A 28,000-nucleotide genomic window follows, 5' to 3' on the forward strand; every position below is an offset into this window, starting at 1 on the left:
TGCCTATTTCTTCTCCGGCCAGTTTATGCCAAGGCATTGCCAACCAGGGATCTCAAAATCTTACTCAACTTGCATTTGACAACAAATAAAAAAATGACCCCACCACCACTTAGATCCACATGAGAGCTGCAAAGTACAAAGAGAGAGTTAAAGTGAAAGAATTTAACACAACTCCATGTGAGTAGCACACAGTGTACTCCCAATCATATGAACGGAATTTGGAAAGGATTAATTAGATTAATTATTATTTATGACAAGAAAAACTGCTATAATCCATAGCTAATAGCTAGTTATTATAATGACATACCAACCCTATTTTTAGGGAGGATTATACTATATATTATAGTTAGGATTTGTAATTGTTTTTGGCCATTTAGTTAGGATCTTTAATTAATTATCATCAAAAGTGTCATTGTCTTGCTTCTAATCATCATCATTAGAATAGCATTACATCCCGCGCGCTGATATTTTTCACTATTAGTTGCATGGATGCGTGCAACTCTAGGAGTTTACTTCACTATCCTGCATTGAACTCATTCCTCAAAAAGTAAGTTTTTCTTTTTAATAAATATTATATTTTGATCACTTCTCAATCACTTCCAGTGTTTTCAAAGGCGTTCTTCAGGCGCGCCTCAAGGCGCGAGTCATGGCGAGGCGGCGGCCGATTGCGCACGACGTCGCCGGAATCTGTAAAAGGACTGAAAGGCGACGGCAAGGCGTTGAAGGCGTACGCCTCGCGACGGCAAGGCGTTGAAGGCGTTGAAGGCGGACGCCCCGCGACCACCTCTGCGGGATTTTTTTTTTCAAAAACTCAGTCCCAAAACTTTCCGATCCGGTAACGGTCTCAGCAGCAACTCCTCTGAGAAGTCTTCGTCGGCGACCGGTGACCCCAAGGCAACTTTGGACAAGATGATTGGGCCGAAAAGCAAGAGAGAGAGTAAGAGGATCGGTCTAAGATGTAGAAAAAGAAGGGCCATGAGTGACCTTGAATTAGAGTGTGGGTTGCGACTTGCGAGCAGTGTTTTCAAAAGCTGAATAGCTGGAAGTTTGGTTCAGTGAAAGACTAGTGAAGTGACTAGTTATGTTGGTCTGGGCTTGGGCCTTTTAGAAATATTAATGGGCTTTTCAGTTTTTTGCTCAGATTAAGGCCCAATGCTTGTGGATGAAAATGATGAAGTAGAACTAGAAGCTCCTCTTCAATTTGATAATGTGCTTCCTCCTTCCCACATCGATTCCTTCGACAAGGATGATAATGATATTAGTTTGAATGATATTGATGATAATGAGTGGGATGAATGAAGTGGTTGTTTTTACTATGTTTTTGTGAATGATCTTATTAGATCAATATGCTTGTTTGGATTTCTATTTAATTTGGACAATATTATTGAATTTGATATGTAATATGGATGATTTTTATTTATGAATGACAATTAATACTATTTTTTAGCTATATAATTATTTTTATAATTTTTTTATTATTATATTTTTTTATGCCCGAAAGGCTTATGCTATACGCGTCAAGGCTTACGCCTCGCCTTGCGAGACTGCAAACGCCTCGCGTGACGCTTTTGCGTCTGAAAACACTGATCACTTCTGTAATTTTATTACGTGACTGTCAAATCAAATACATGCCATGGAGGAAGAAAATTTTCACAAGTAGTACATACCATGGAGTGCTCGATCAATTTTCTTGGGCAAACTAATACTAATGTCTTTTTTTTTTTTTTTTTTTTTATAATGACTAATGTCTTCTTTTGTAAAGGGATTTCAGCGACATTTATACATCAAGAAAATTAAATTGTCATTTTTTCTAACAAGCCAATTACAATTTGATTCATATTCAATTGTTTATTCTTTTATTTTTCTAATTTATAATTCTTCCTTAGAAGTTAATACGTGTTAAAGTATAAGTAAAGAGAGCCAAACATTATTCATGAATAAATAAATGGACTTAACCCAAGTCGATCCTTTCAATAATTTGGCTCAAAGGGGTTCAAAAAGACTTCGGTTTTACAACTATGAAAGAAATAGCCAATTAGCTATTGATTTATCCCACAAAATTAAGAAATTTGGTTTCGCAATCGAATCCTCTTTGAATCAAACGAAGAAACTTTGGTTTAAGAGATTTTTCGAGTAAACTAATTAATTAATAAATACTATAGAGATCGATTAGTTTTCACAATAGATGCATATATGCTTGACTCAAATCTCTTATGATGATGTAAACCTTGAAAAACTATGACAAGATCATAATCAATGAAGATGTACATTGACTATGAGAAGGGGGGGACCTCTTCAGCATCTTCTACATGCATTTGCAATAAGTAGGTCCATGAGAATCATCTATATCACTTCAAAAAGGGGTACCTGTCGCTCAGAGAAACCATCAATTGCCTTGAAGACCCTTGTGCACATGAAAATATTAGTGCACAAAGTAACTAGATAAAAACGTTTCGTTCCTGAGTTGGTCAATAACTAGGTTGAAACCAGTCGTAGCCAATCGGGTCCAACTAAATTAAAATTTTGTACTCTGTTGCAATGCCATTGCGTTACGTAAACGACGTAGTGTCAGTGTGTCACAGTGCTATTCTACCAACTTGCATATATGACTTGTCCCCATTGGAGCTTCATTATTTTCCTTCTGTGCTATTATTGCTTGCATATAGCTAGCTTGGTAGTATGTGCAATACTCAAATTGTATAACCATACTATACTTTGCATAGATGCATGCTGGCCTCAAATATGAGGGTCTGCATGTGCCTCTCATATCTGGGATGGAGTACTTTAATTTGGATATAATTATTTGCATGATTAACATTTAATAAATGAAATCACTACTACAAAATAGCAATCAGACAACAGATTTTCACCGTTGTCTAAGTTTATAATTTACCGTCGTCTAATCGAGTGTTGTCTATTCATACCCCTAATAGACAACGGATAAAATCCGTTGTCCTGGTGCACCTACACAACGGTTATAGATGTACCACCGTTGTATATACAACCTTTAAAATCAATGATTTGGAAGATACCGTTGTTGAGTGCCAATTTAAACATCGGTTTATATTTAAAAACCGATGTGTATATATATGTTAAACAACGGTTATGTTAAGTAAAGAATTGGTTTTACAACTATTTTAGGTAGAAACACGAGGTGAAATATCCATTAAAACAACGGTTTATTGTTAAAAACCGTTGTCTAATCTATTGAATAATATGTGTATTGCCATGTCTATAGGTTTTTCAAACTACGGTGTTTTATATGAAACCGTTGTATTAATGCATTAAGAAAATTGAATATTAACCATATAACCGTTGTATATACTTATTTGGTACATCGATTTTGGATTAGAAACTATTGTATGAAGGCACTTAGCACAATGGCTTTTTAAGATTTGTGTGGTATGCTTAAGAATTAAACAATGGTTTATGATATTGAACCATTGTAAGTCAAGGGCACAGACCACGCTTTTGATCGAAAAACTGTTGTATAATGTGCCTGTTTATATCTGTTTTTAGAAACTCCCAATTGTCTTTGACCACAATGCAATTATGAACAAACAATGCAAAATCTAATTGATGAGATAGGTTGTTTTGGTACAACCATTAATTGTTCTAAATTGATTCCCTTCATAATTAACATTCCTAATAAATTATACATTTACAAAATAACAATTCACAATAATAAAGGATTGGAATTTCTAAAGTACCAAATAATATAAGATATTTGAAGGTAGTAATTGTATATATGTACCTCGCTCCCTTAACCCAATTTCATTCACAAAACCAGCCATATATGCCATAAACAAAAACCCTCCATATATACCTTTCCAAAAAACTAGGCATCAATCTAATTAATCAACCTAATTGCTGTCATATATATATCAAAATATTATCCAGCAGCTAGCCTATCAATCATCCCAAGCTAATCTAGCAAAGTAATCAATATATCATATATACCCAAAGCTAGTCTAGCTAAACATATGGCCTATGTCAAAAAGGTGTCATGCAAAAATCCAACCAGAAATGTCTACATAAACTGGCCCACGAAGTTTGCCCATTCAGCCCGGACTTCATCTATATCTTCTTGGGTATAAGTGTTGTCTTGCCTTCGTTCCCACTGAAACAAGGCAAAGATGAAGTACTAATTAAAAATAAAATTCAACCAAAAATGCAAACAGTCCGGCAGAAAGAAAAAAATAAAGAACATGCGCGCCCCTAAGTAGGTGTATTGAAAAACATAGGCATGCAAGAGAAGAATATGCCCCTGTCAGGTTTCAACATCCAGTAGCAAGCATATATATATATATAGTTATCATCCACAAGATAAAATAGGGGCTTATATCCAGAATCAAGCTCCAATATATTAACACAAGTGATCATCAAACAGGGGCCAATATAACCTGTCCACTTCCACAATTTTGAAAGAATCCACCAAGTATTCCCAATCTGCACCCAAAACAGACTCCCCCAACTAATTTGTTTCCTTTTATTCCTTTACTACATTTCCAAGCTTTCAGCCACAAAACAAATTAAAGCATTATAAATTGCAACAATACATCAACTTCTTTATCAAGATTCGAATACCCATTTATAAATGCCCAGCAAGGTCTAAACAATTTATAAGTCATTTTGACATGATATGATATAGCACCTAAGAGTACCAAGGGTTCAAAATGTCCAAGTAAAAGACAATTATGATATCACTGCTCATACCAAAAGCATGACCAACATAATGTCAGGTTGGCTGACTAATTCATACCTTATTCACAAAAGCTAAGCCCTCATCTTCAATTATTTCCTTCATAAAGCGCATAACAACCGACAACCAAAGCATTTCCTTCATAAAGCTCATTGTGCCTTTGGTGCAGATGGACCGACAACCAAAGCATTTTGAGCTCCTTCCATCTTTGAATCCCTACATAAAAATAGACAAATAGACTCATTAATTAAAGAAAAATCAAAGTCTGTGAAAATAAGACACATAATTGAAAATTCGATTATAAAATAAATCATATGTCACTTGGGAGATGTTGAAACTCATGGATGCATGAATATGATAGTCATTTAAATTTAAATTGACAAGGATAAATGACTTAGCAGCTTACCTTGATATAATCCGTGTAGTAATCTTTAATGGTTGGGTGAACACAAATACATTTGCCTTGATAAACACATACACAAAAAATAATGAGTAGAACAAGGACCATCACTGAACACAAATGCTCCAAAGAGTGCCCACTGATTATGTAATGATTCGCATGCTTGGAATTCACAACCTGTTGACAAATGAAGGAAACATTGCATAAAATATTGGTTGGTTGGGTGGGGTGCAAAGAAAGTGTTTTATATATCAGAAACCAAACATGGATTGACAAGGGAAGTATATTCATCCCAAAATTTTTTTCAGAAAATCAGGTTGATCAACTAAAAAAGATTCCTTATCTGACAATTATGGAGCATCTTGTTCTTTGGCTGAAGCAAGGAGAAGTTCATTTAGCAACTCCAGAACTTCATATACCTGAGGATTTAACACTTACGTACAGGTTATATATAGCTCACTTGCTAGTAACAGGACATCAATACTAGTGAAATTGTGCAAAAAATTTGGTGTTTCACTAAAACACTTGAACTAATTAATATCAGTACATCAATTTTAGTTTAGGTTAAAATCACGAGAAACATAAGAAAACATAGACATGCAAAGGAAGATAATTGCTGCCAGATTTCAGTATTTCAGGGCCAACTTAGAAAATGCGTAACTAATGCATCTGGGGTCCGATTGAGGTGATCTTGGTCTTGAAATAACCATTAGGATGTCTAGTTTATGCTCACCAAAAATCAGCTCGAGACCACTTACCAATCAGTACAGAATTCACAAAGAGTGTCACGGGGTCAGTGACTACCAAAACCAGAAAAGTGGGATTTTGTGTAAAGCTTTCAGGGCCAACTTAGAAAATGCATAACTAATGCATCTGGGGTCCGATTGAGGTGATCTTGGTCTTGAAATAACCATTAGGATGTCTAGTTTATGCTCACCAAAAATCAGCTCGAGACCACTTACCAATCAGTACATAATTCACAAAGAGTGTCACGGGGTCAGTGACTACCAAAACAAGAAAAGTGGGATTTTGTGTAAAGCTCAAGACTTAAGACTCAAGACTCTCTTGCCAAACCAAGCATTATCAGTACACTCAAAGCAACATTACTAGGGTCTACACAGAGTTCACAACCAAGTTTAGACTTTCCTTACCAAGAATGCAACTCGGTTTGGAAAAAAGCAACATTACTAGGGTCTACACATGTCTTGGATGTTTTGTGAACAATTCTTCAGTGCGATCACGTAATTAAGATGACTAATTACAAACATATTTAAGAGTACCCATTACGTACACAATAATAGATTGGTCAGTCTTTAAAGCACTTTAACGAGATAAGTACTGCGCGCAAAATCCAAGTAATTCTATTATATATACATGATAAAAATATTCTTCAACTTAAACACAAACAAAAACAAAAACAAATTCTTCCAAAATCTAAAATAAGTTTGCCACCTCGAACTTTGAAAAGTGTCCAACTAAAAGCACACACAAATTCTTTATGTGAGATGTCCCACTTGAATAGTTCATCTTAGGTACGTCTTGAAAATTTCAAGACCGACCCTGTACGTACAATAATATTGAATATAATTCTGTTTATTTTTCATTAGAGCCCGGTGCATTCGCTACCGAACAATTTTTCTGTTTTCTCCTACCTTCTTCTTCTTGTTTTCTTGTTTTTTTTTTTTTTTCAAAGTACTCGTAAAGAAAAGAAAAGCATCTTGAGTTTCCAAGTCCTGCTATAAGCTATGCGATGGAAATAATGCATGTCTAGAATCCTAGTAGGCAATCGTGCGATCTTATTCCTGTACGTGGTGGTGGACCAATTTGGAAAATGCAGGTGGGGTTTATTCTAGATAACGAAGTTGGATAGCTTGTGGGTTTGTCAATTGGGGTCAACAAGAGACGTACTATATACAACAGTTTATCCACTAGTTATATAAATACCATCAGTGATTCTGTGACCATATGCCATGTGGTTAATAATGTTATCAGTCTAGCTCCTAATGATTGCTCTTAAACAAAAACATAGCAAATCAACAAATTTAATTTCTAGCTCTTTGATTCGACTCATCTCCTTCTCCATTCTACTTTTTTCGCAAATCGCAACACGTACACTTCATTTCAAGTATGTGATTTCAGAGATCACGAACGTGTTTGACTTGAAATGAGATGAAAAATTAATGAAAAAGTACACACCCACACCCTAAAACTTTAAAATTGTGTCTTGGTTTACTCCCACATTTGAAAAATGAACATTGATATATTCCTTAGGAATTTTAATAGTTGGTGGTTAATTTGACCTATAGCTAGCAAAAATGATCATGATCATCTCAGTCACACATGCTAAGCATATATAAGATGCACTTTTAACCGTTTATCCCGTCGAGTTTTCACATCAATGTCATTTCCAATTATTAACACTCTCGATCACTTCGAATACTTCATGACTCCCAAGTCTAAATAACTTAATTATTTAGTGGCAGCCAAGTTGATGAGTTGACCCATTATGATAAGAGAAAGAGAAATTATGATCAAGATAAGGCATCATAGTAATTGGCAAGTAAGCATTATATATATGGTCCTTTTCCGGTAGAAAGATATAGGAACAAAAAGGTCGATGTTTGTAAGTAATTAATCACCTTCTGTCTATGTTGGATTGGTGTTGAGGACTTTGGTGTTGGTAATTAATTTGTTTAATTTGGCCATGAAAATACACGTTTAGCAAAGAGCAAAGGGTCAACTCACACTCACACATAACTTTTTCTCATAGTTGGTTAGGCCTCAAATCATGGGGTGCCATCAAGAATTAATATCGAGGGACATGTTTCACATATCACCGCCCAGAAAGGACCTTGCTAGCTAATTGCCACTTGGCACTCTCCAGGCAGCCTAGTGCTGATTGGATGACAATTAAGTAGATGTATATAGCTCCGCCTTGCCAACTTGCTGGACATTTGTAGGAGTATTTTCGACTCGCCAAAAATACTTTTAAACTTATTTATTTACTTGTCAAAATATTGTAGTTATTCAACATACTTTTAAACTTATTGTAGTTAATAATACTTTTAAACTTATTTATTTACATTTGTAGTTATTCAACATACTTTTAAACTTATTTATTTACTTGTCAAAATATTGCTAATTATTTGATAAATAAATTTAGTGAATGAGCATGACATATTATTAATTGGTATAGAGTACTATAATATTTCTCTAATATATACGAGACTAAAAATGAGAGATGAGAGAGAGTATTCGAACATATATTCATGGTGAGAAATCTAAAGACTATATATATATATATATATGTATGATAGAATTGTTTGAGAATTATTAATTAATTAATCTATAAATTCTTAACCTTAAAAGCATGCATGGTTTCTAATTAATTAGGTTTAAAAGTGGGTCTACAAATTAAACACAAGAAAATAAAGCACGCACGTAGTCGATCTGCTAACTTATTTTGAAGCACATGTATTTCTTGAGAATTATTTTTCATTATGTGTTTGCTATACGTATATGAACTGGGCTCCGTAGAATGGGATGATGTCACCCTCTCTCAATTCTTTTTTTAGGGTTTTCAGGATTTGGGCGGTTGTGATATATTTTATCCAGCTACAAGAACGGCGTCGATTCATAGTAAGTAGAGATCTACGGCTCTGCGCGTGTTTGTGGCCAATTGAGATTGCAATACAATGACGACGGTCAATAAGCAATAAAGACTTTTGGGTATGTAAATAAAGACTCTTTGGACTCATGGCCCTAAAAAAGACTCGTTGGACTCAAAGTTCATTGAGCCAACGCACTTAAAAGAATTTTTGTTTTTTGGACTTTCTTTATCATCCAGTAGATTGATCTCTACATGGGTTCACATTTCGTTGGACTCCCAAATTTATTAAACATTGCTAAATTTTTTCCTTGGGCCTATGGCATGAATGCATGATGATCACACACAATTTTACACATAACCGTGTGTGTAATTATCATATTGCTGAAATGTCATGTTCACCCACGTATCAATTCAGATGCATGTCAATTACTCAATTCCATGTTGGTCCTTTCAAATTCAAAATGTGCTAGTTTTCTAAATATTTACATAAAAGAGGGTAATTAGTCTTCTAACGAATCTATGTAACGGGGCCTATTTGTTAAATTGAGCAAGTTTCCATAAAATGTAGCACTCTTATAAACTCATACAACATTACAATCTCAAATATGTATAAACTATAAGATATAAGTACAGTAAGTGGTACATAATACATATATTACTCTGGAATCCAATTCAAGAGCCTACTTCTTAATCATATGCAAGCTATATATAAAAGATAAATTAGTGTGGAATGGCCAAAAGAGCTTGTGATTGATTTTCATAGCGGAAACCATTTGCCTTGGAATCATCAGCAGACCACACAAAGATACCATGAAGATTCTGGTCACTCTTGAGCCTACTGCAGGCAGTGAAAAACCCATTTTCAGGAGACAATCCACGACTCCCATTACTGATAAAACTCGCCAACACCTTCCCACCATTGTAATTGGAGCTCTGGGTCTTGAAATAGTTGATGAACTGAGACACTGTGGTGCCCTGGTCATATGCATAGAACTGGAAATTAACATAGTCTATCAAATGTCCATGGCTCTTCCACAGGGCCAAGTAGTGTCTCTGAACTTGGTCATCATCAAATGGAGCAATGGAAGCAAATTGGATCACTCCATTGCTCTTCAGGGTTGTTATGAGCTTCCCAATGCACTCGGCGAAGGTGTTGGGGTCCGCCTTGAAATGCTCATAATCAATGTCAATTCCATCCAAATTGTACTGTTGGATGATGCTTGTGAGTGAAGAAACTGCATTGGAGACCCATGAGTCCACTGAGGAAGGGTTGAAGTAAGCATAGCCACTGTTGACACTGTCCCCTCCAAGACTCAAGGCCACTTTGACATTTGGGTGGGAGTTTTTGATGGAGGAGACTTGGGAGGGGCTGAGGTTGTCAGAGTCCCAAAAGATGTTGAAGTTTCCATTGGTGGGGTTTGAGCCTGAGGTGTCATAGTCTATGGCAAAGGAGAGAATGAAGTGGAATTCAACATTTGGGTTTATGGGGACGTCAGAAAACTTCACATTATTGAACTCAGCTCCTATGTATTCTCTGAACAGGTCTGAGTTTGCAGGGGCTGTTTGGATTGATGTAGAGGATGTGAGGAGGGCTTGAAGGAAGAAAAGGGTGATGATAAGCTTAGGCTTTGGGAATTCCATTGCTAATTTTTGCTATTGAAGACTAGTAGTAGTGCTAGATTTGTGTGGCTAGCTAATAGCTATGAGTGAAATGAACACTCTTAGGTGTCAGTTATGTAGTACTACTACTCAATGTGAACATGCAGAGGACATAAGCTAATTGGTCATCTGGCTGTGTGTGCAGTGCCGTAGCAAACTAGCAATTCTTGTGTTTTATGGATAGATCTTTGTATTGGCAATTTGGCAGGATAGCAGAAGACAAATTTGAGGTAGTCATATAGAATGGAATTTGACAAAAAAAAAAAAATGTAGAATGGATGGGCCGAAGCGCAACAAACAAACTAGACTACTACAGATCTGGGCCTAACAAGGCCTCTCTTGACCTCATCAAAAATACCCACAATACAATCAGAAAGAGCCACTAGATTATGAAAGCCCAAGTCAAAGAAGTGGCCCAAATGACCAAGATGGTCAGCTGCAAAGTAGAATGGAATTGTCATATTCTCTGGCTCGCATAGTCACTATCAAAAAATATGTTAGTTAATTAGGGCCTTCAGATTGACCAAACCCAACATACATACAAATTTATCTGAAGCAGGGCCCAAAATATTTGATGAGGTGGTTGTGGTTGTGGAATGTATTCAATTCAATTAGTTAGAGATGAAATTAAACGGTCCTTTACACGTACTCTCGCAGAAGACAGACATATCGTAACTGTAACATGTGGAGGAAGAGAATAAATAAAGAGGACGATGGCCAACAGTGCATTCAGTATTTCTTCTTCTCCTTCTTCAAATTTTTTTTTTTTTTAATGTCACATTTTCTATAGGAAATTAGCTCTTTTAGTTTTAATGTTGGATGGTATACCAGCCTTTACTATTTTTGTCGATGGACAACTCCATTGGGACATACATATAATGATCGATCATCAAACCAGGAGAGTAACTATAGAGCTACATGCATAAAACTTTTGTGAGATTTATATGCATGAATGGATTCCAATTAAGTGTCGCTCTTAAGTAGCCGTACGTTCGCACTTAAAATTTGTTGCTTTCATTTAAGGATATAACATAATCTACTCAACTACTTAGCTCTTTAGCAACAAACTTAACTAATGTGGTTTTGATACATCATCTCTCATTTTGCTCAACATCAAAATCTCTATATAACTGTTTTTTTTTTTTTCCTTTTTAAGTAGCAATTCAATTAAGTCGAACCTTATAATACGCATTGAAAATGAAATCTCATATATATAGAGAGAGTAATATTTTCTTATTAAATATCTCGCATATTAATTCATTATTGTATATTGTCAAACTATGAATCTAAACTATACATATTAAAATAAATCTATATTTAATGGCTAATCTAAATTACCTGGCAGGCTATGTGCTATGAGAAGTTGGCATTTAGGTATATTCAGTATGATCACTTGTGAAAATATTTTTTTTTCCTTCTTATCTGTCATAGGTACAGATGTCATTATGTCAAATCTTCAATATTTTTGTTTTGGTATACAATATCTTAAAAATATGCCCAAATTGTCAGTAGAAGGATCACACACTCACATAGTCACACGTAGAATATGGAGGGATAGAAAGAGTGAAATTAAGTAAAGGCCAGTAGGCCACGCAGCATATAAAAGACGTACATAGAGCATGTCCCAAGCAACAGTTCCAATCTTCCACTTCACTGGATATGCATATGCACTTATGCAGTGGTAGTTGACTGAATAGTAGTCTGACCCCAAAAAAAAAAAAAAAAAAAAAAACTAAATAGTAGTCAGTAGAGCAAAACAATATATTTGATAGAGAAAAAGCGAGAAGATAGTTGTGTGAAGACCACATGGGCTCGCGTGCAGGTCCAACATCTCAGGCAACTTTTAGTCTTTTTAATATTCTCATCATATTGTTGAGCAATCTTTTTATTCAACATTATTATTAGGTGAACAAATTGTCAGCAGTAAACACATGCTTGTTAAAAGCAGCTGTTACGGCATTAAAATCGAATTACCTTCAAGTTTAGATTAGGGACTTTAGAATAGCTAAACTCAGGTGGCCTACAAAACTGGTATATACAGTGCCCTAGCTCCCGTATATAAAATTGGTATATACAACACTCATCTCACATTTATATGATCATTACATATTAGTAATGTGTGCGATAATTATAAAAGATACATTGTATATTTCGGTTATATACACACAAAAAAAATTTCAAGTAATATATCCATAATGCACATGCATGCTTCCTCCCTGAAGAAGCCATTCATAGTAAAATTTACACTTGGTTCATAGCTATCACTAACTCTTCTCTCTAATTGAGGAAATGTCTTAGGTTAGACTACCAATTAAATAGGTAGTTAAATTTAATTTAAACAAGGCATATTGTATTGTGTACAAATTGGCTTCAAAGTTGGTGGCACCATCCCCATCTAGTTAGTTACGTCATTAACTTCATAAAATTCAAGTAGCCTGCTAATATACAAGTAACAAATGTAGACAGCAACTCAATACTCCAATGTGGCATTTCTACAAGTCAATATTGAGAAATAAAAAAATCACTATTGCACCAACCAATTCTATAAGGGACAAATGTAGGTTACCCTACTTGGTGACAACCTAGTTATTCCTGCAAAAAATGACGCAAATTCGTACCACAACTTATTCTTGGAAGCTTTAAGCATAAGTGGGCAAGAGGGTCACAAAGATAGGGAAAATGAGAGCAACAAAGAATAATGTTTTGGGTTTGGCCAAGAATTAGGAATTGGAAGGTTTTATTTAGTTTAGACTGTTTAGTTGACATCTTCGATCACAAGGCATGTATTAGGCACCAACTCCATGTGCCTACTCACATCACTCTTTATCACGTGGGGCAACTTTGCCACCACATACAAACCCACTTTTGTCTTCCTTTTCATTATCATCTCAAGTTTCTTTTCCCTTCCTGTCCCTACCTTTTGACATTTTTACCAAGCATTCCATTTCACTAATCACTCTGCTCTTCACTTGCGATACTTCTACTTTTGTAAGATTATACAGATTAAGTTATTGTGAAAACATGAGTTAGAATTAAAATAAGTTAAAGAGTATAATTTGTGAAAAGAAAGACTATAACCATTAATTAAACAAATTCATGTATTGCATATAATTTTTTTTTTCTTTTAGTACATAGGAGGGGGGAGTGTTTGAACCCGAGTGTGTTGGGGGGAGTTATTGTCTTCGGTCAACTAGGCTAATCTCATTTCACCATAGAATTATTAAATTACATGGTTGTTAAAATAATTGACAAAAGCTATGGTATACACAATTTTACTTTGATGCAGTTATTGCCGACAATTATGTAGGTTGTTAATCTCCAGCCTAACATCACATTAAATTGGCCTGATCCCTTTCTTATAACCTAATATTTTGAATTCTTCCTATTGCGTGGGGTCACTAATAAGTTGATATGCTAATAATTTATTATCGTAATAGCATATTACCTTCATTTTTTGTGGTGATTAAAGGCTAAACCATGTAAAGTAATTTTTTAGTGTGAAAGTCACATCTGTACGTAATATTATTAATCCATTTTTGTTATAACATATGTATATTATTAATATTGTATAATAAAAATATAAATTCGCCGTTTATCTATATTATAATACGTAAATTAATAACATCACACGACGGTATAATTGTCGCACACAAAAAATTTCTAACCATGTCAATTAGGCTAATCATTTCTAAATTCAAATTTTTGTTGTGAACCTTAAAGAAATTTTAAATTGAACAATTAAATAAATCATTTTTTTGGGGAAAGGGAGAGGGGGGGGGGGGGGTTAGGAAGCAAACCCCAAATTTAAGAGCACTTCAGGGACAAATATTTTGATGGACCAATGGACCATTAGGTTGATTTGAGTGGAGCCCAGATTTTGTTATTCACAAGAAACCAACTATTAGTTAAAATTTAATGCCCATACTAATTGAAAATAGACACTTAAAACGGGTTGGTAGTACCGCAGTAGTACCAAGAGGCAAGGGGGGCCATTCCGTAATATCTTGTAAAGTAAGAGGCAGTAATTTAAACCTCGGATTCGGTTTCGAAATTTTTGAAAAAAGATCAATGAGGTGAGGGCTTTTTGTCGATTTCTAACGGTCGGAAATTACTATACGATCAAACGGATCTTTTTGCGTGACGGCGTTAGGTGGACGCGTCAATGCCGTTCGTGTAGATTTTCATACGCTCCGTAACGTCTCTTAACTAATATTTTTTAAATTATTATTTTATTTTTGCGCTCTTAAATCCAAATCCAAACACAAACAAACCCATAGCAACACACGTTACGGTATCACTCTCTCAGCTCTCTCTCTCTCTCTCTCTCTCCCTCTCTCTCTGTGATTAAAATAAAGCAATTCATCTACAGATACGGTATCACTCTCGCTCTCTCTCTCTACGACTTTCTCTCTCTAGGAACTGTCATCGCCATTGCTTTAAGAATCTCTCTGTTCGTGTAGGCCGGCCGGCCAGCAATTTGATTTCACCGTGAGTTTCTGAATTTTCGTTTTTGATTTCTTAAGTTTGAATTTCGGAATACGATTGCTCATTCTCGATCCGTTTCCGATTAATCTCTGCATATATTTGTTTCCGTTTTGAGAAAGTTTTTGTAACTTTACACTGTGCATTCAGAATTGCATTGCTCAAATTCGTGCGTGCGTTCGTTCTATTTGTGTATATCAGAGTTTGCGTTGACTCACAAAAAAATAATTAGCGTATTGATATGTGCTAATCTTGATTGTCTATGTATATGTGCTATGAGTGAAGGTGTGAGATTCAGAGCACAGTAAAGCTATGGACTCCTCACAGTCCCAACAAAGAAGAGGAGGATTGGTATCCCTATCACCGTCACAGACACCGCGGTCGAGTGACAAGTCGGCGCGAGATCTGCGATCGGGGGACTCGAATTCGACAAACAGGCATGAAAAAGAAAAGGGTGTCAATGTGCAGGTCCTTGTGCGTTGCAGGTGAGTCGGAATCCGAGTTGGGTGTGTGGCCGAGTTCAGTGTGATGTTGTCTGAGTCATAAGCTCATGAATTGATTTGCATTTGTAGGCCTTTGAGTGAAGATGAAATGAGGGTACATACGCCGGTGGTGATTTCTTGTCATGAGAGTAGAAGGGAAGTGTCTGCAATTCAGAATATAGCTAACAAGCAGATTGATAGAACCTTTGCGTTTGACAAGGTTTGTATACTAAATATAAAGTTGCACTAGGGTCGTATTCAGATTAGAGGGTTTCATGGGTTTTATTATGTTTTGGTTCCTAAAGATGCAAAATTTAGATGTTCAGTTTTCCTAAATTTTAATAAAGAAAATTGAAGTACATTGGCTGGTGCTGTGTTACTTATTGTTACTTTATTTTCACTGGGTTGTGAATTGATCAGAAAGTTGGATAATGTTTTTTTAGGTCTTTGGTCCAGCATCCCAGCAGAAGGAATTGTATGACCAGGCTGTGTCTCCTATTGTGAATGAAGTACTTGAGGGCTATAACTGCACTATCTTTGCCTATGGTCAGACAGGGACGGGGAAAACATACACAATGGAAGGAGGAGCAAGAAAGAAGGTTTTGTGTTTTCGACTTCTAAATAGGCATCTGCCTATGTTTTTCTCTGAAATTTGATACACGGATTTCTCATTTTTTTTCTTTGTCAGAATACATGGATTTCTGATTGAATTTTGTGATTTTGTAGAATGGGGAGTTTCCAAGTGATGCGGGTGTTATCCCAAGAGCAGTTAAGCAAATTTTTGACATATTAGAAGCTCAAGTTGCTGAGTATAGCATGAAAGTCACATTTTTAGAGCTGTACAATGAGGAGATAACTGATCTTTTAGCCCCAGAGGAGAGCACAAAATTTGTAGATGACAAATCTAAGAAACCCATTGCTCTCATGGAAGATGGAAAGGGGGGAGTTTTTGTAAGAGGCTTAGAAGAAGAGATAGTGTGCACAGCAAATGAAATTTATAAAATCTTGGAGAAGGGATCCGCAAAAAGGCGTACAGCTGAGACTCTTCTCAACAAACAAAGCAGTCGCTCACACTCTATATTTTCCATCACCATCCACATTAAGGAATGCACTCCAGAGGGTGAAGAAATGATCAAGTGTGGGAAGTTGAATCTTGTTGACCTAGCTGGTTCTGAGAACATTTCACGCTCTGGTGCAAGAGATGTAAGGAACAGGAATAGTTTACTATAACCAATATAATGAGATAAAGCATATGCGTATGTCCAAGATCATACTGCCATATGTCCAAGAAAGTTATAAGTTTTGAGTTATGTAAATCCTTACAGTGCATTATTATGACATATTAAAAATAAAAATAAAATGCAATTCTTATAATGCATTACCATAAATGAAGTTTCATCATTTGCATCTAATTGACAAGAGATTTTCACTTGCAGGGCAGAGCAAGGGAAGCTGGGGAGATAAATAAAAGCTTACTTACTCTTGGTCGTGTCATTAATGCTCTAGTTGAGCACTCTGGTCATGTTCCATATAGGTATTATCTATATATTGTATAATAAATATCCCTCAGTGTTTTTTTATTGTATTTGGAAACCCCAGAATTTAAATTTATTTACTATGATATATTGTTTGGAATATCAGGGATAGTAAACTAACAAGATTACTGAGGGACTCCTTAGGAGGGAAAACAAAGACATGCATAATTGCGACTGTATCACCCTCCATCCATTGTTTGGAAGAAACACTAAGCACCCTAGACTATGCACACCGTGCCAAAAATATAAAGAATAAACCAGAGGTCAGAAATTTGCTCACTCCCTGTTGTCACAAATTATAAAGTTAATTGTCTTTCATTCTGATCCTCCTAATGGTTTGTTGCTGCTTATTGTTCAGGTCAATCAAAAGATGATGAAATCTGCTTTGATCAAGGATTTGTATTCTGAAATTGATCGGCTCAAGCAAGGTTGTTAACTGATTCCAGAATTAATGCTCTCTCTCTCTCTCTCTCTCTCTCTCTCTCTCCTCAAAAGATTCTTTTTAATGGATACATTATTTATTGATTTTTTTAACAGTTAGTTTGCTGCAAGCTAAATTGTATGGCATGTTTCTTATGTTCTTTCAGAGGTATATGCTACAAGAGAGAAGAATGGAATCTATATACCACGAGATCGTTTTCTTCATGAAGAAGCAGAGAAGAAGGTCTGATTCTTGCCATGGACGGAATACTTTTCTTACCTAAGTTCACATTGCATTGGTTACTGACTTTATTAGCTCTTTCTTTCTCCTAGGCAATGGCTGAAAAAATAGAGCGCATGGAAATTGAATCGGAATCCAAAGACAAGGTATTTTCCATGAAGATCTCTTTCCTTCTCTTTAACTATTTTCAGATTACAACATGGGAATTAACATAATTTTTGTGTCGTTACCTAAGAGCAGCAATTGTTGGAGCTTCAAGAACTTTACAGTTCTCAGCAACTTTTGACTGTAGAATTGAGTGATAAACTTGAAAAAACTGAGGTACATTTGCGATATCAGATTCCATTCGTTCTTTCTGCTCTCAGCCTGAGAAAAATTCTAATTATCACTTTATATTTCAGAAAAAGCTTGAGGAAACTGAACATGCATTGTTTGATCTCGAGGAAAAACATCGACAGGCAAATGCAACCATTAAAGAGAAGGAATTTCTGATATTAAATCTCCTCAAGTCTGGTGAGCAAAGTGCCATCCTGTGCTTCAGCAAATTATGTCATCTTACTTTCTACATATTCAGACCAGATATTGATACTTCCCCTTTCATCTTACCTTCAGTTTCTTTTGCTTAGCAAATGGCTTTTGCTAAGGACTTCAATTTAACACTTGTTCATATTCTAGTTTATGCGCATATTAAATCTCAAGCTTCTAAATGGTACAATTTAATACAATGTCTTACCATACTATCCACTGTTAACTTTCAGAGAAATCACTTGTTGAGCGTGCATTTGAGCTTCGAGCAGAGCTAGAGAATGCTGCATCAGATGTGTCCAGTTTATTTGCCAAAATTGGTTTGTATCATTATTTTGGATATTTTTCTTGGGTCTTTCTTAAAAATTCTGGTGATTTATTCTAACCATGGCGGGTTTTCCAGAGCGAAAGGATAAAATTGAAGATGGAAACCGGATACTAGTCCAGAAATTCCAGTCCCAATTAACTCAACAGCTTGAAATCTTGCATAAGACAGTGGCAGTTGCAGTGACACAACAGGAGCAGCAATTGAAAGATATGGAGGAAGATATGCAGTCCTTTGTATCAACGAAGGCAGAGGTAAGATCCAGACATGAAGATTGCCTTAGCATAAATTCTTGAGATCTGATTGTCAGTTTGTACTCTATACAACTTCATTTCTTGGCATGCTTTTGAAGGCTACCGAAGAACTTAGAGGACGATTAGGAAAACTGAAAAACATGTATGGTTCTGGTATTAAAGCTCTGGATGGTATAGCCGGCGACCTTGAAGGAAATTCACAGTCAACTTTTTGTCATCTTAATTCAGAAGTTTCTAACCATTCTTCTGCTCTGGAGGATGTAAGTGTTGATTTACTATTTTTTTGGTCTTCAGTTTTCTTCTTCCTATTTCTGTATTTGACTTTGTTTATGTGATCAGCTCTTCAAAGGAATAGCTTCAGAAGCTGAAGCATTACTTAATGATCTTCAAAGCAGTCTTCACAAGCAAGAGGAGAAGCTAAGTGCATATGCACAACAACAGCGTGAGGTTTGTAATAAATTACTTTATTACTTTATTTTCCTTTTATGGTTTTAATTACTTTATTTTCTTAAATAAAATTCAATTATCACTTTTTGGATTAAAATATTTGGTCTGTGCTTGAGTACAGGCTCATGGCAGAGCAGTGGAAACTGCACGATCAGTTTCTAAAGTTACTGTGGACTTCTTCAAGACTCTAGACATGCATGCATCCAATTTGAGTCAAATTGTGGGAGAAGCGCAAACAGTCAATGACCAGAAATTGTCTGAACTTGAAGAGAAGTTTGAGGTTGTTGCAGTGCACTTATTAAACTGAATGGGCCGTGATAACAATCTTATTAATCAAATTTAATGCTTGTATTTCTGTTATATATGTAGGAGTGTGCTGCTAATGAAGAAAGGCAGTTACTAGAAAAAGTGGCAGAGCTGCTGGCAAGTTCAAATGCTAGGAAGAAAAGACTGGTATGTCTTGTTTTTAAGCTGCTGCCATTTTCTTATGCTTTGTACCTGAGGTTTTATATCGGTAACAACTTTTTTATTTACTTTAATTAGTAATGTTCTATATCTATTTTAGGTCCAAACTGCGGTAAATGATCTTCGGGAGAGTGCAACAAGCAGAACCAACAAACTACAGCAAGAAATGTCAACCATGGAAGATTCAACTTCTTCTATCAAAGTGAAATGGACAGTTCACATGGAGAAAACAGAATCTCATTACCTTGAAGATACATCTGCTGTGGAATGTGGAAAGAAGGACATGGAGGAGGTTCTTCAGAATTGGTATATACTGTTCTTAGGAATATAAACTTTGATCTACGTATGATTCTGCTACTTGAATTTTTCTTGCCCATCCAGTGACTTACACCAAACAAAATTGTGCAGTTTGAAGCAGGCCAAAATGGGTGCACAACAATGGAGGAATGCTCAGGAGTCCTTGCTTGGTCTAGAAAAGAAAAATGTTGCTTCTGTGGACTCCATTGTTAGGTATGCTAATTCCTTATAAGAATAATGCAGGTTTTAATTGAAAATTATTGATTTATTTTTCTCTTCAACTAGGAGGGGAACGGAAGCCAATCAAGTCCTACGCGAAAGGTTTTCCTCTTCTGTATCAGCTGCACTTGAAGATGTTGATGCTGCAGACAAGAATCTCCTTTCTTCTATTGATCGTGAGTATCTAGCTTCACATATTAATTTGGCATTTGTCTTTATGATGGATTACATATCAACTGATGAATCAAATACTTGCAGATTCATTACAACTTGACCATGATGCATGTGGAAACCTAAACTCAATGATTGTTCCTTGTTGCGGGGATTTAAGGGAACTGAAAGGAGGGCACTACCACAATATTGTGGAAATCACTGAGAACGCTGGAAAACTTCTTCTGCATGAATATGTGGTAAGGCTGTTTTTGTGCATCAAGTGTTTTTAGTTTTTACTCAATCAGTTGTCATATAATCAAGTCTTTGATTACGCGGTGCTCCCTGCGTGTCCAATTCGTTTTAAGTTTTCAATCTCTGCAACAAGCAGGTGGACGAACCATCATGTTCCACGCCAAGAAAGAGGTCATTCAACCTTCCAAGCATGGCATCCATTGAAGAACTCCGAACTCCTGCTTTTGAAGAATTGTTGAGATCGTTCTGGGATGCAAGATCCGCGAAGCATGCAAATGGAGATGTAAAACACATCACAGGGGCGTATGAGGCTGCCCAATCCATTAGAGACTCCAGAGTTCCTCTCACTGCTATTAACTGAAGAGCGGAACAAGAAGATTAGTGGTCAGAAAAGTGTGTACATAATATATCAATATATGGCGTATATATGTGCTCTTTAGTACCTCGGCTACGTTACCTTATTCGTTAATTGTTTCTTGAAAAAAGAATGAAAAACTATTGTTGTGGATGGAGAATCCCTAGTAGGCTTCTTGGGGAAGGGGAACTTCAAAACTTGAGTTCATTGAATTTCCCCGCTTTGTAACAAACTGCAATTGGATTATTGATGAGGACTTTCTGAGTGTTTGAGTTTTCGAGGCTGCTTTACAACCATCTTGTGAAACATATTTTATGGGAACATACGAGAGTAAACCTGTCAACCCCATCCCGTTACATGATTTGCATAAGTGTCAGAAATATTGAGGGTTTAAAATGTTGATATTAGAAAATTTGAGTGAAAATGTGAAATGAGAATTTATTGTGTCAAATATGAAAAAAAATAATCTTATATCGAGAAAATTTCAAGGTTCGAGGATAAAATCAAAAGTTTAGACTTTAGATCATTGTGAATGTGACATGACAAATATTGCGTCCCCCCAAGGTGGGGTGGTACTGGGGAAAGGTGTGGGGCTGTGGGATGAAGGTTGTGGGATGAAGGTTTGCTAAATTTACAAGAGATTTGGGGCTGTGGGATGAAGGTTGGAGATTTGTGGACACAAAAAAATACTTAATTTTTCTTCCTGCAATTTAAAAAACAAAACGAAAATTGTTCTGTTCACTCCCAATGTGTACAAATAGCAATAACAAAAACGCAAAATTGCAGTCCTTTCACTCTCTCTCTTCTTTTCTTTGCGGATCAACACCAACCTACTCATTTAAATGCTGCTGTTCTTTGTTCTTAGTTCAAATATATTTGTCAGGAAAAAAACTCATTTGAATCACTACAATCTAAACCACATATGTACAGATAGCCCAAATATTGAATTGGCCACTTTGGCCATTTTGCTCAACTTGTACACGATCAGCTATTTTCTTTTTTTAAGATCTAATATAAAGACAAAATTTATTTATGGAATGCAGAACCATATAGATATCCACCTGTACCAAACCATGGGCCTCAAACAAGACCAAATTTCTACTCTACATCTCCTGATAGAAACAATATATATGCAAAAATACTGCACCTTCAATGTGACCTGGAACAGCCATGCCATCAGATGGGAGGTAAAGTGTTATGCCTGCAAAATATATCAAGTTTTCACTCTGTCAGGATAGATGGCAAACTGGCAAAGTACATTAAATGTATACATATATAATTAGCCATCCTTGTCACAACTATAAGAATGGACCACAAGTAAAAACAAAATGTAAATCTCCAAAAACAACTTCTGGTCATCAAACCTCAGAATTTAGATTATTTAATATTTTAACATTTCTTCATAATACAATTTTAAAACACACATATCAATGCATGGTTCTATCAGCTAGAACATATCAATGGCAAACAACACGCCCCGAGGTCTGAGGAAGATCTTCCTGGAGAAACCACTGACTCCATTCCATCACCAATACATAAAGATAAGGGCTCAAAATTCAAGGTTAAAGCATGTCATGTAGATTTTGTAGTGGAAGTTGTCTCCCTCATACTTCTTGACTGAAAGGCTTTGTATTCAAAGTATCTAATGTAATTCTTTTATCTATCGAAAATAGGTACAGAATATTTTTCAATATATAGCACAACACTTTATATACATGAAAAGACAAAAGTTATAAACTCCATGTAATGTTATCTTCTATTGATGTAACTGTTAAAAACAAGATCCCTATTGCATATTACTCCTATAAAGGAAAAAGACAACTTGGCATTGTAGTGAACTATTTTGCATAATAGACATCTGATCAAGAAAAATAGATGATTTAAGAAACTATAAAAGCACTACATGTAAGTAAATAAAGAGAGGAAATGGGAGGGAAAGGGGTAAACACAAAAATGAAATTGAACCCCAAATTGGTGGGGGAAGCACACATGATTAGAGGTGCACCATTAGCTGATATTTAAAATACTACTACCAGGAAGCCATAGTTGCATTAAATGTCAAGAGACCTCATCAGGATGCAACAATGTCAAAAATCAAAATAATTACAGCCTTCATGAACTATATTAGTTCCATGTGAAAGTTAAAAAAAGAAGAAGACTAATTCAATTCAAAAGTGTAACTTGCCAACACCAAGACACAAAGGAGTGCAATGGAATTTGGAATAATGCATAATGCTATTGAAACCTACCTGAAGAAAACCTCACAATAAGCTTGCACTCAAGAGCTCAACTGTCCTTTCTCTTCCAAAAGTTTCATCATCAAAATCTTCATTTGTGGAATTTTCCTGACACAGCAATTTGTTTTCTTGCATTGGATTTAAGCCAAGACCATCCCAAACCATTGGATCACCTTGACGCATTTCATCATGTTCAGATTCGTGATTGGTATCAACATTATCCTCTGCATCTTGTCTCAAATCATTGTACCCAAGTTCCACACCCTTGCCATCATCCAAACATGATGGCTCTACATTGAGATCAGAGCACAAATCATATCCAGTTTGTTCCTCAGTCCCTTGATAAGCCACAGTCACTGCTCCTTGGTCAGGTTGCTCGGCAGCATCCTTTTTCTGCCTCTTCCATTTCTTTGTAGATGAAGTACCATCGTCCTCAAAATCTTCTTCTTCTCTTTCTCTATGTAAATAGACCCATAATTTCCTTTCCCCATCAAATTGTACACAAGGATCACGCTCATAATGCAAGCGGTCCAGGGCTCCACTAACAACTTGATTAACCTGAGCATCAGACACATCTTCAACAATGTACTGAGAATCTCTTATCAAAGTACAAACATCTGCTCTGGTGCCAATACTTCCAGGCAATCTAGCAGCAGCATCTCTCACAAGACAAAGAATTGTCACATGTGGTGGTCGATCACGTTTCAGCATAAAGTGATCACGGGCTTTTGATGTTGGCTTACCACCGCACCTTCTCAATGGGGCAACAATGGATTTTTTACCATCAGCTGCTGTGTAAGAGAAGGCCCTGTCAGGAATTGAATACCTAAGAACTTCCTCCTTACGGAAATAAGCCCTCACTTCTTCAGAACTTGGGCTAATGGTGTTAAGACTCTTTTGAGCTCTTAAGTCCCGGAACCTTTCTTTCTCATCCAGGTTGAGCTGCATTAACTCCAAAGGCGGCGCAGGAAGACTTCCTATTTGTTGAAGAGTCTCTTGCCCACATTTCAGCCAATTAGCAAATGAATCAACCAACTTGACAAGCATTTTGTGAGGAAGACCCCATGCTTCAGGAGACGTCACCTCCTCCATGGTCTCATGATCAGGTGAACTATGAGACACTGGACCGGTCCATGACCAGCTTTTGGTAGTTTTTTCATAGACGGCTAGGGTCTTCCAACCCTTTGCTCCTAAAGGTGCTGTTTTTGATGAAAATATCTTCAGAACTCCTCTCACCAGGTCATGGAGTGGCTCTTGTGTCTCAAGAATACAAGGATCTCCCGGATTTGACCTAACACGGTTCACAATCTCCTGAACTGTTAGAGAAGGCGCATTCCCTTCTCCAGCATGCTCTGAGTTATTGGCATTAACCTTTTCAAGAGAAAGAACCCCATTGACACCACCCCCGTGATTTTTGTTCTTCTCATCAATAGGTTCCCGGACATCAAAAGTATCTTCAGGAAGTGGAGTGATCATTGCCAAGCGAACTGCAGAAAGAAGATGTATAATTGAGAATGAGAAGCCAGTATGAACCGTAGGTGTGATTAGAGTAAATGACTTTTTCTGGGGCTTGGTTTCTGGCTCCATATCTGTTGCTCCTGTTTCTGTAATTGGTGGCTCAGAAATTTCTATATCTGAACTAACAGAGTCAGCCTCCTGCCTCCTCTTTGCCTTTTTCTTCAAGGAATTGGAATCAACAATACGTTGCAAATGGTTAGACTGTAGGTTACCATCTTCATCTCCTCTACCAGCATCCGTCACATCCTCCTTCGCTTTCCGCTTCTTTGCCACCAAGTTGCACTCTAGTAATGGGACTTCAATTCTTTCAAGGCGATCATTTGCATATGCTTCTATGTTCTGACCTTTCTTTCTAAATTTACCCGGTCCACTACCATCTGCTAGTAATCGCATTTCAAGTGAATCATCCGCCTCATCAACAAAGTAGCGGGACTGTGACACAGAATGATCATGGAAAACTTCTCTTTTCTTCTTTCCCGCAGCAGGGTAGGCCTTGAATGAGGCTATCTGCAGCCTTTCATCATCATCATCGTCGTCATCAAATTTACCGTAGCCCGGGATATAGCGCTCTTCCAAAATTCTAGTTGAAGAATTATGCATGGGACTACTGTCTCGCATCTTACCCTTCTGTTTTGCTTTGGAAGAATAGTTCTCTAGACTACGCATATGTCCATGTTCAACAAAACCACTCATCTTTTTGGAGGAGTAATTGATCCCATCAAGGGCCCGTAAATTATCCTTCACCTCTTTCTTCACATATTTGGCCCTTTTCGCTTCTAAACTAGGCTTCAACAAAGAAGACGGAGAAGTTTCCATAACACCACTGGGATAAGCCGACTTGCTCCTCAACAAAGGGTTGCTATCCTCATCATCATCAACTTGCTCTGACGAGTCTGATTCTGTTTCTTCATTTTTAATAAACATTCTATTACTTTTCAATGCTGCCATTTCTGAGCCTCCATTCTGTACTATATTCCCTCTTATCTTCTCTTGCAATGGTTTTGCTCTAAATTCAGAAGATAAAAATCTATCATTCATCTGGGGTGGGGAAGCTCTATATGATTTGTAATTTAGATCAGGAGACTCCCTCCCTATCTTCCATTTCTTGCTCCTAACATTCCAATCATCTGCTCTTAAGGGCGAATCTGTAGCAAAAGTCTCCCCTTCAGTCCTGTTATTCCAGAATAGTTCGGCACGACCTGATGAGTCAGCTCGATCTCCTTTTAGGAGTGGTTGTGGAAGTCTGCCTTTCAAGGACTTTATCTGATCCCCAACTGAATATTGCTGAATATTTTCTGGATACTTAGCCTTTTTACCAAAATCATAGGGAGCCCTCAAGTTAGGAGGCTTCCCTGTGAACACCTTCGCCTCTGACAAAAGGTTTGCATTCCGGTTCCTACCATAGACGTGTATGTCAGTGTTGGAAGAGAGAGGCAGACCCATTAAACTGTCAGTGGTTGATTCATCGCCTCTTATCAGGTCATGCTTCTTTCCCACTTTCAAAACGCCAGACTTGTCCATCATGCTACCACGAGACACATTTCTATCTCGCTGGACACCAATTCCATATGTTGTTTCTTCAGCATCATCACCACTAATAATCTGATCCCTCATTCTGAGTGCTGCTCCAGAATCAAACCCTCCTGCCTTATTTTGCCGAGGAAGAGCTACTGCTGAACTATATGGTCCAGGATAGCTCGCTAGCTCTTTTGCTGAAGGAGTATTTGGCCCAGCCAACTTCAGTATACCTTTTGGATTCTGCTTCCCATATTTTGCCAGTTCCAAGGGCGATGACCGCCCTCTTGATGCAAAATCCATATTTGAGCCCACCCCATATGGAGAATAACGACCCATTTTTTGTGTCATTTTCCTGTCCTTGATCTTGTTGCTCCGTAGAGGTTCACCCGACTCTCTTCCTGATGAGTCCGTCTCCATATCTTCCATCTTCTCACCCATCAAACTCTTTTGGATTCTCATAATATTCAACACTCGGAGCCTCTCCTCAATACTGTATCCCTTGCAATTAAGCCAAGCATCCCTTATCTGACAGAGATTACTAACCATATTGTTCTGATGCTTCCTCAAAAGATTGTAGTGTTGCCGCTTCTGAAAGAAATTCAAACCCTCCCGGTAAAGAGCAACTCTTGGCTCACACAAACCTCCCTTCAACATATCGAACAACTTCTTGATAGGGCTCCCAAAATGGAAGTTACAACCTGTAAAAAGCTCTTTCAAAGTAATCACAAAGGTCTCCTGGTCCATATCAGGAAGATACTTAGTGAGGCCAAACTGTTCATCTTCACTCAAGCACTCATTCCATACATCCACTGACAATATATCCTCGAGACTTGGAAGGTCATACAGCTCAAAAGGAATGCTACAAGTCTGATTCCCAACTTGGCAAAACTCCACACCAGTTTCCCCCAACTCCAACAAATCAAAGTCATCAGACCCAGCCCCGGAGTCTGCATCATCAAATTCATCATCATCATCAGATTCAGCAGCGGAGCTACGCTGTTGAAGCTCATCCTCATCACTAGACATACTCTTCCTACTACCGGGAGAAAACTCTGAATCGAACCTCGAAACCTTGAAGTTGTTCTTCTCAATCGCCATGAATCCTAACACAACCAAACCCGCCAAAAGAAAATAAACTCAAAAAATTTTAAACCCCGCCGCCTCCAATTCTCACCAAATTCCCAAATCTCCAACCATCACCGAATCAAACCCTAATTCAAAAACAAAAAGGGAAAGCTCAAAATTCGTAACTACCCAAAGCAAAAAATACACACAAATCGAAGCAAAAACACCAAGATTTACAGATGAATCGAAAATCCATTACAATATTAAATAAATTAAAAACATTGAGATTCGAAGGAAGAATACCTGTGATGAGCTTCAATGGCGAAATTGACCAGCAGCGCACGACGCCCGAGACATCGAAGGTACGAGAATTTGAAGGTTCGGTGAGATAGAAGAGAGAAAGTGTTTGGGTGAATATGAGAAACCCTAGGGGCTAGAGGCAAAAGACGAAGCAGTTATTTTATATATATTGTATTAATATTATATAGACGTGTGGGAGAGGTCGCAGGGGAGGATGAAGAAGACGATGGTGACGTGGAGAGAGGTGCGCCGTCGGATTTCGCGAGGAGGAAGATGGAAGGGAAAAGACGAAAAGGGGCACAAAGCGGGAAAGAGAAAGCGTGTGTGTGCGCAGAGGTAGAGAAAGAGAGAGAAGAGAGAGCAACTGAGAAAGCAACAGAAGCCAGCAGAGAGAGAAAGAAAGGGAAGGCGACTCACTGAGTGAGTGAGTCGAGTGACCGTTGAGACTTGCGAGTCATGGTCTTTGCCGGGCTGGCCCAAATTTTGGAAAATTCCCGGCCGGGCCGTTTCCATCTGACCCACTTGCTTCTACGACGTCG

The 28,000-nt window shown here is 37.2% G+C and overlaps 3 protein-coding genes and 1 long non-coding RNA gene across 6 annotated transcripts; 1 reads left to right on the forward strand and 3 right to left on the reverse strand.

Annotated features, from left to right (window-relative positions):
- Positions 1-3,719: 3,719 nt before the first annotated feature.
- LOC147296689 (uncharacterized) lies at positions 3,720-4,821 on the reverse strand. The gene is made up of 2 exons (XR_015120074.1): positions 4,763-4,821; positions 3,720-4,120 (listed from the first exon to the last, which is right to left on the reverse strand). It is a non-coding gene; the product is annotated as an uncharacterized LOC147296689 (long non-coding RNA).
- A 4,611-nt stretch (positions 4,822-9,432) lies between these two features.
- Positions 9,433-10,359, reverse strand: LOC147296690 (chitinase 2-like). The gene has a single exon (XM_086229047.1). The coding sequence runs from the start codon at positions 10,351-10,353 to the stop codon at positions 9,433-9,435; it is 921 nt and encodes a 306-aa protein (XP_086085173.1). The 5' UTR covers positions 10,354-10,359.
- A 4,308-nt stretch (positions 10,360-14,667) lies between these two features.
- On the forward strand, positions 14,668-21,090 carry LOC147296691 (P-loop containing nucleoside triphosphate hydrolases superfamily protein). Its single transcript, XM_086230047.1, has 23 exons — positions 14,668-14,859; positions 15,139-15,338; positions 15,426-15,555; positions 15,779-15,934; positions 16,062-16,538; positions 16,772-16,869; positions 16,977-17,133; positions 17,229-17,298; positions 17,458-17,534; positions 17,624-17,677; positions 17,772-17,852; positions 17,933-18,044; positions 18,290-18,376; positions 18,460-18,635; positions 18,734-18,895; positions 18,975-19,082; positions 19,204-19,362; positions 19,452-19,535; positions 19,648-19,853; positions 19,956-20,057; positions 20,130-20,239; positions 20,322-20,473; positions 20,605-21,090. Exons 2-23 carry the CDS (start codon positions 15,166-15,168, stop codon positions 20,827-20,829), a joined length of 3,156 nt encoding a protein of 1,051 aa, XP_086086173.1. The 5' UTR covers positions 14,668-14,859; positions 15,139-15,165; the 3' UTR covers positions 20,830-21,090.
- Positions 20,807-27,824, reverse strand: LOC147296692 (nuclear factor kappa-B-binding-like protein). Of its 3 annotated transcripts, none has more exons than XR_015120042.1 (4): positions 27,465-27,824; positions 23,073-27,307; positions 21,971-22,024; positions 20,807-20,825 (listed from the first exon to the last, which is right to left on the reverse strand). XR_015120042.1 is itself a non-coding variant. In XM_086230046.1 (3 exons), the coding sequence occupies exon 2, from the start codon at positions 27,192-27,194 to the stop codon at positions 23,085-23,087; it is 4,110 nt and encodes a 1,369-aa protein (XP_086086172.1). In that variant the 5' UTR covers positions 27,195-27,307; positions 27,465-27,824; the 3' UTR covers positions 21,762-22,024; positions 23,073-23,084. The 3 variants fall into 3 exon arrangements, 1 of the variants encoding a protein (XP_086086172.1); XR_015120041.1 differs by lacking the exon at positions 20,807-20,825 and adding an exon at positions 21,020-21,159; XM_086230046.1 differs by lacking the exon at positions 20,807-20,825 and having other exon boundaries at positions 21,762-22,024.
- Between the last annotated feature and the right edge of the window lie 176 nt (positions 27,825-28,000).

This window comes from Dryas octopetala, chromosome 1 (genome assembly GCF_963921425.1).
Source record: "Dryas octopetala chromosome 1, drDryOcto1.1, whole genome shotgun sequence".
NCBI classification, from domain to species: Eukaryota; Viridiplantae; Streptophyta; class Magnoliopsida; order Rosales; family Rosaceae; genus Dryas; species Dryas octopetala.

Bases quoted from the DNA above. Each gene is read 5' to 3' on its own strand.
- LOC147296690 (XM_086229047.1), bottom strand. From the start codon at position 10,353: ATGGAATTCCCAAAGCCTAAGCTTATCATCACCCTTTTCTTCCTTCAA.
- LOC147296691 (XM_086230047.1), top strand. From the start codon at position 15,166: ATGGACTCCTCACAGTCCCAACAAAGAAGAGGAGGATTGGTATCCCTA. The intron at 17,678-17,771 runs GTATTTTCCATG...ACCTAAGAGCAG, and splicing joins AATCGGAATCCAAAGACAAG to CAATTGTTGGAGCTTCAAGA. The intron at 20,058-20,129 runs GTATGCTAATTC...CTCTTCAACTAG, and splicing joins TCTGTGGACTCCATTGTTAG to GAGGGGAACGGAAGCCAATC.
- LOC147296692 (XM_086230046.1), bottom strand. From the start codon at position 27,194: ATGGCGATTGAGAAGAACAACTTCAAGGTTTCGAGGTTCGATTCAGAG.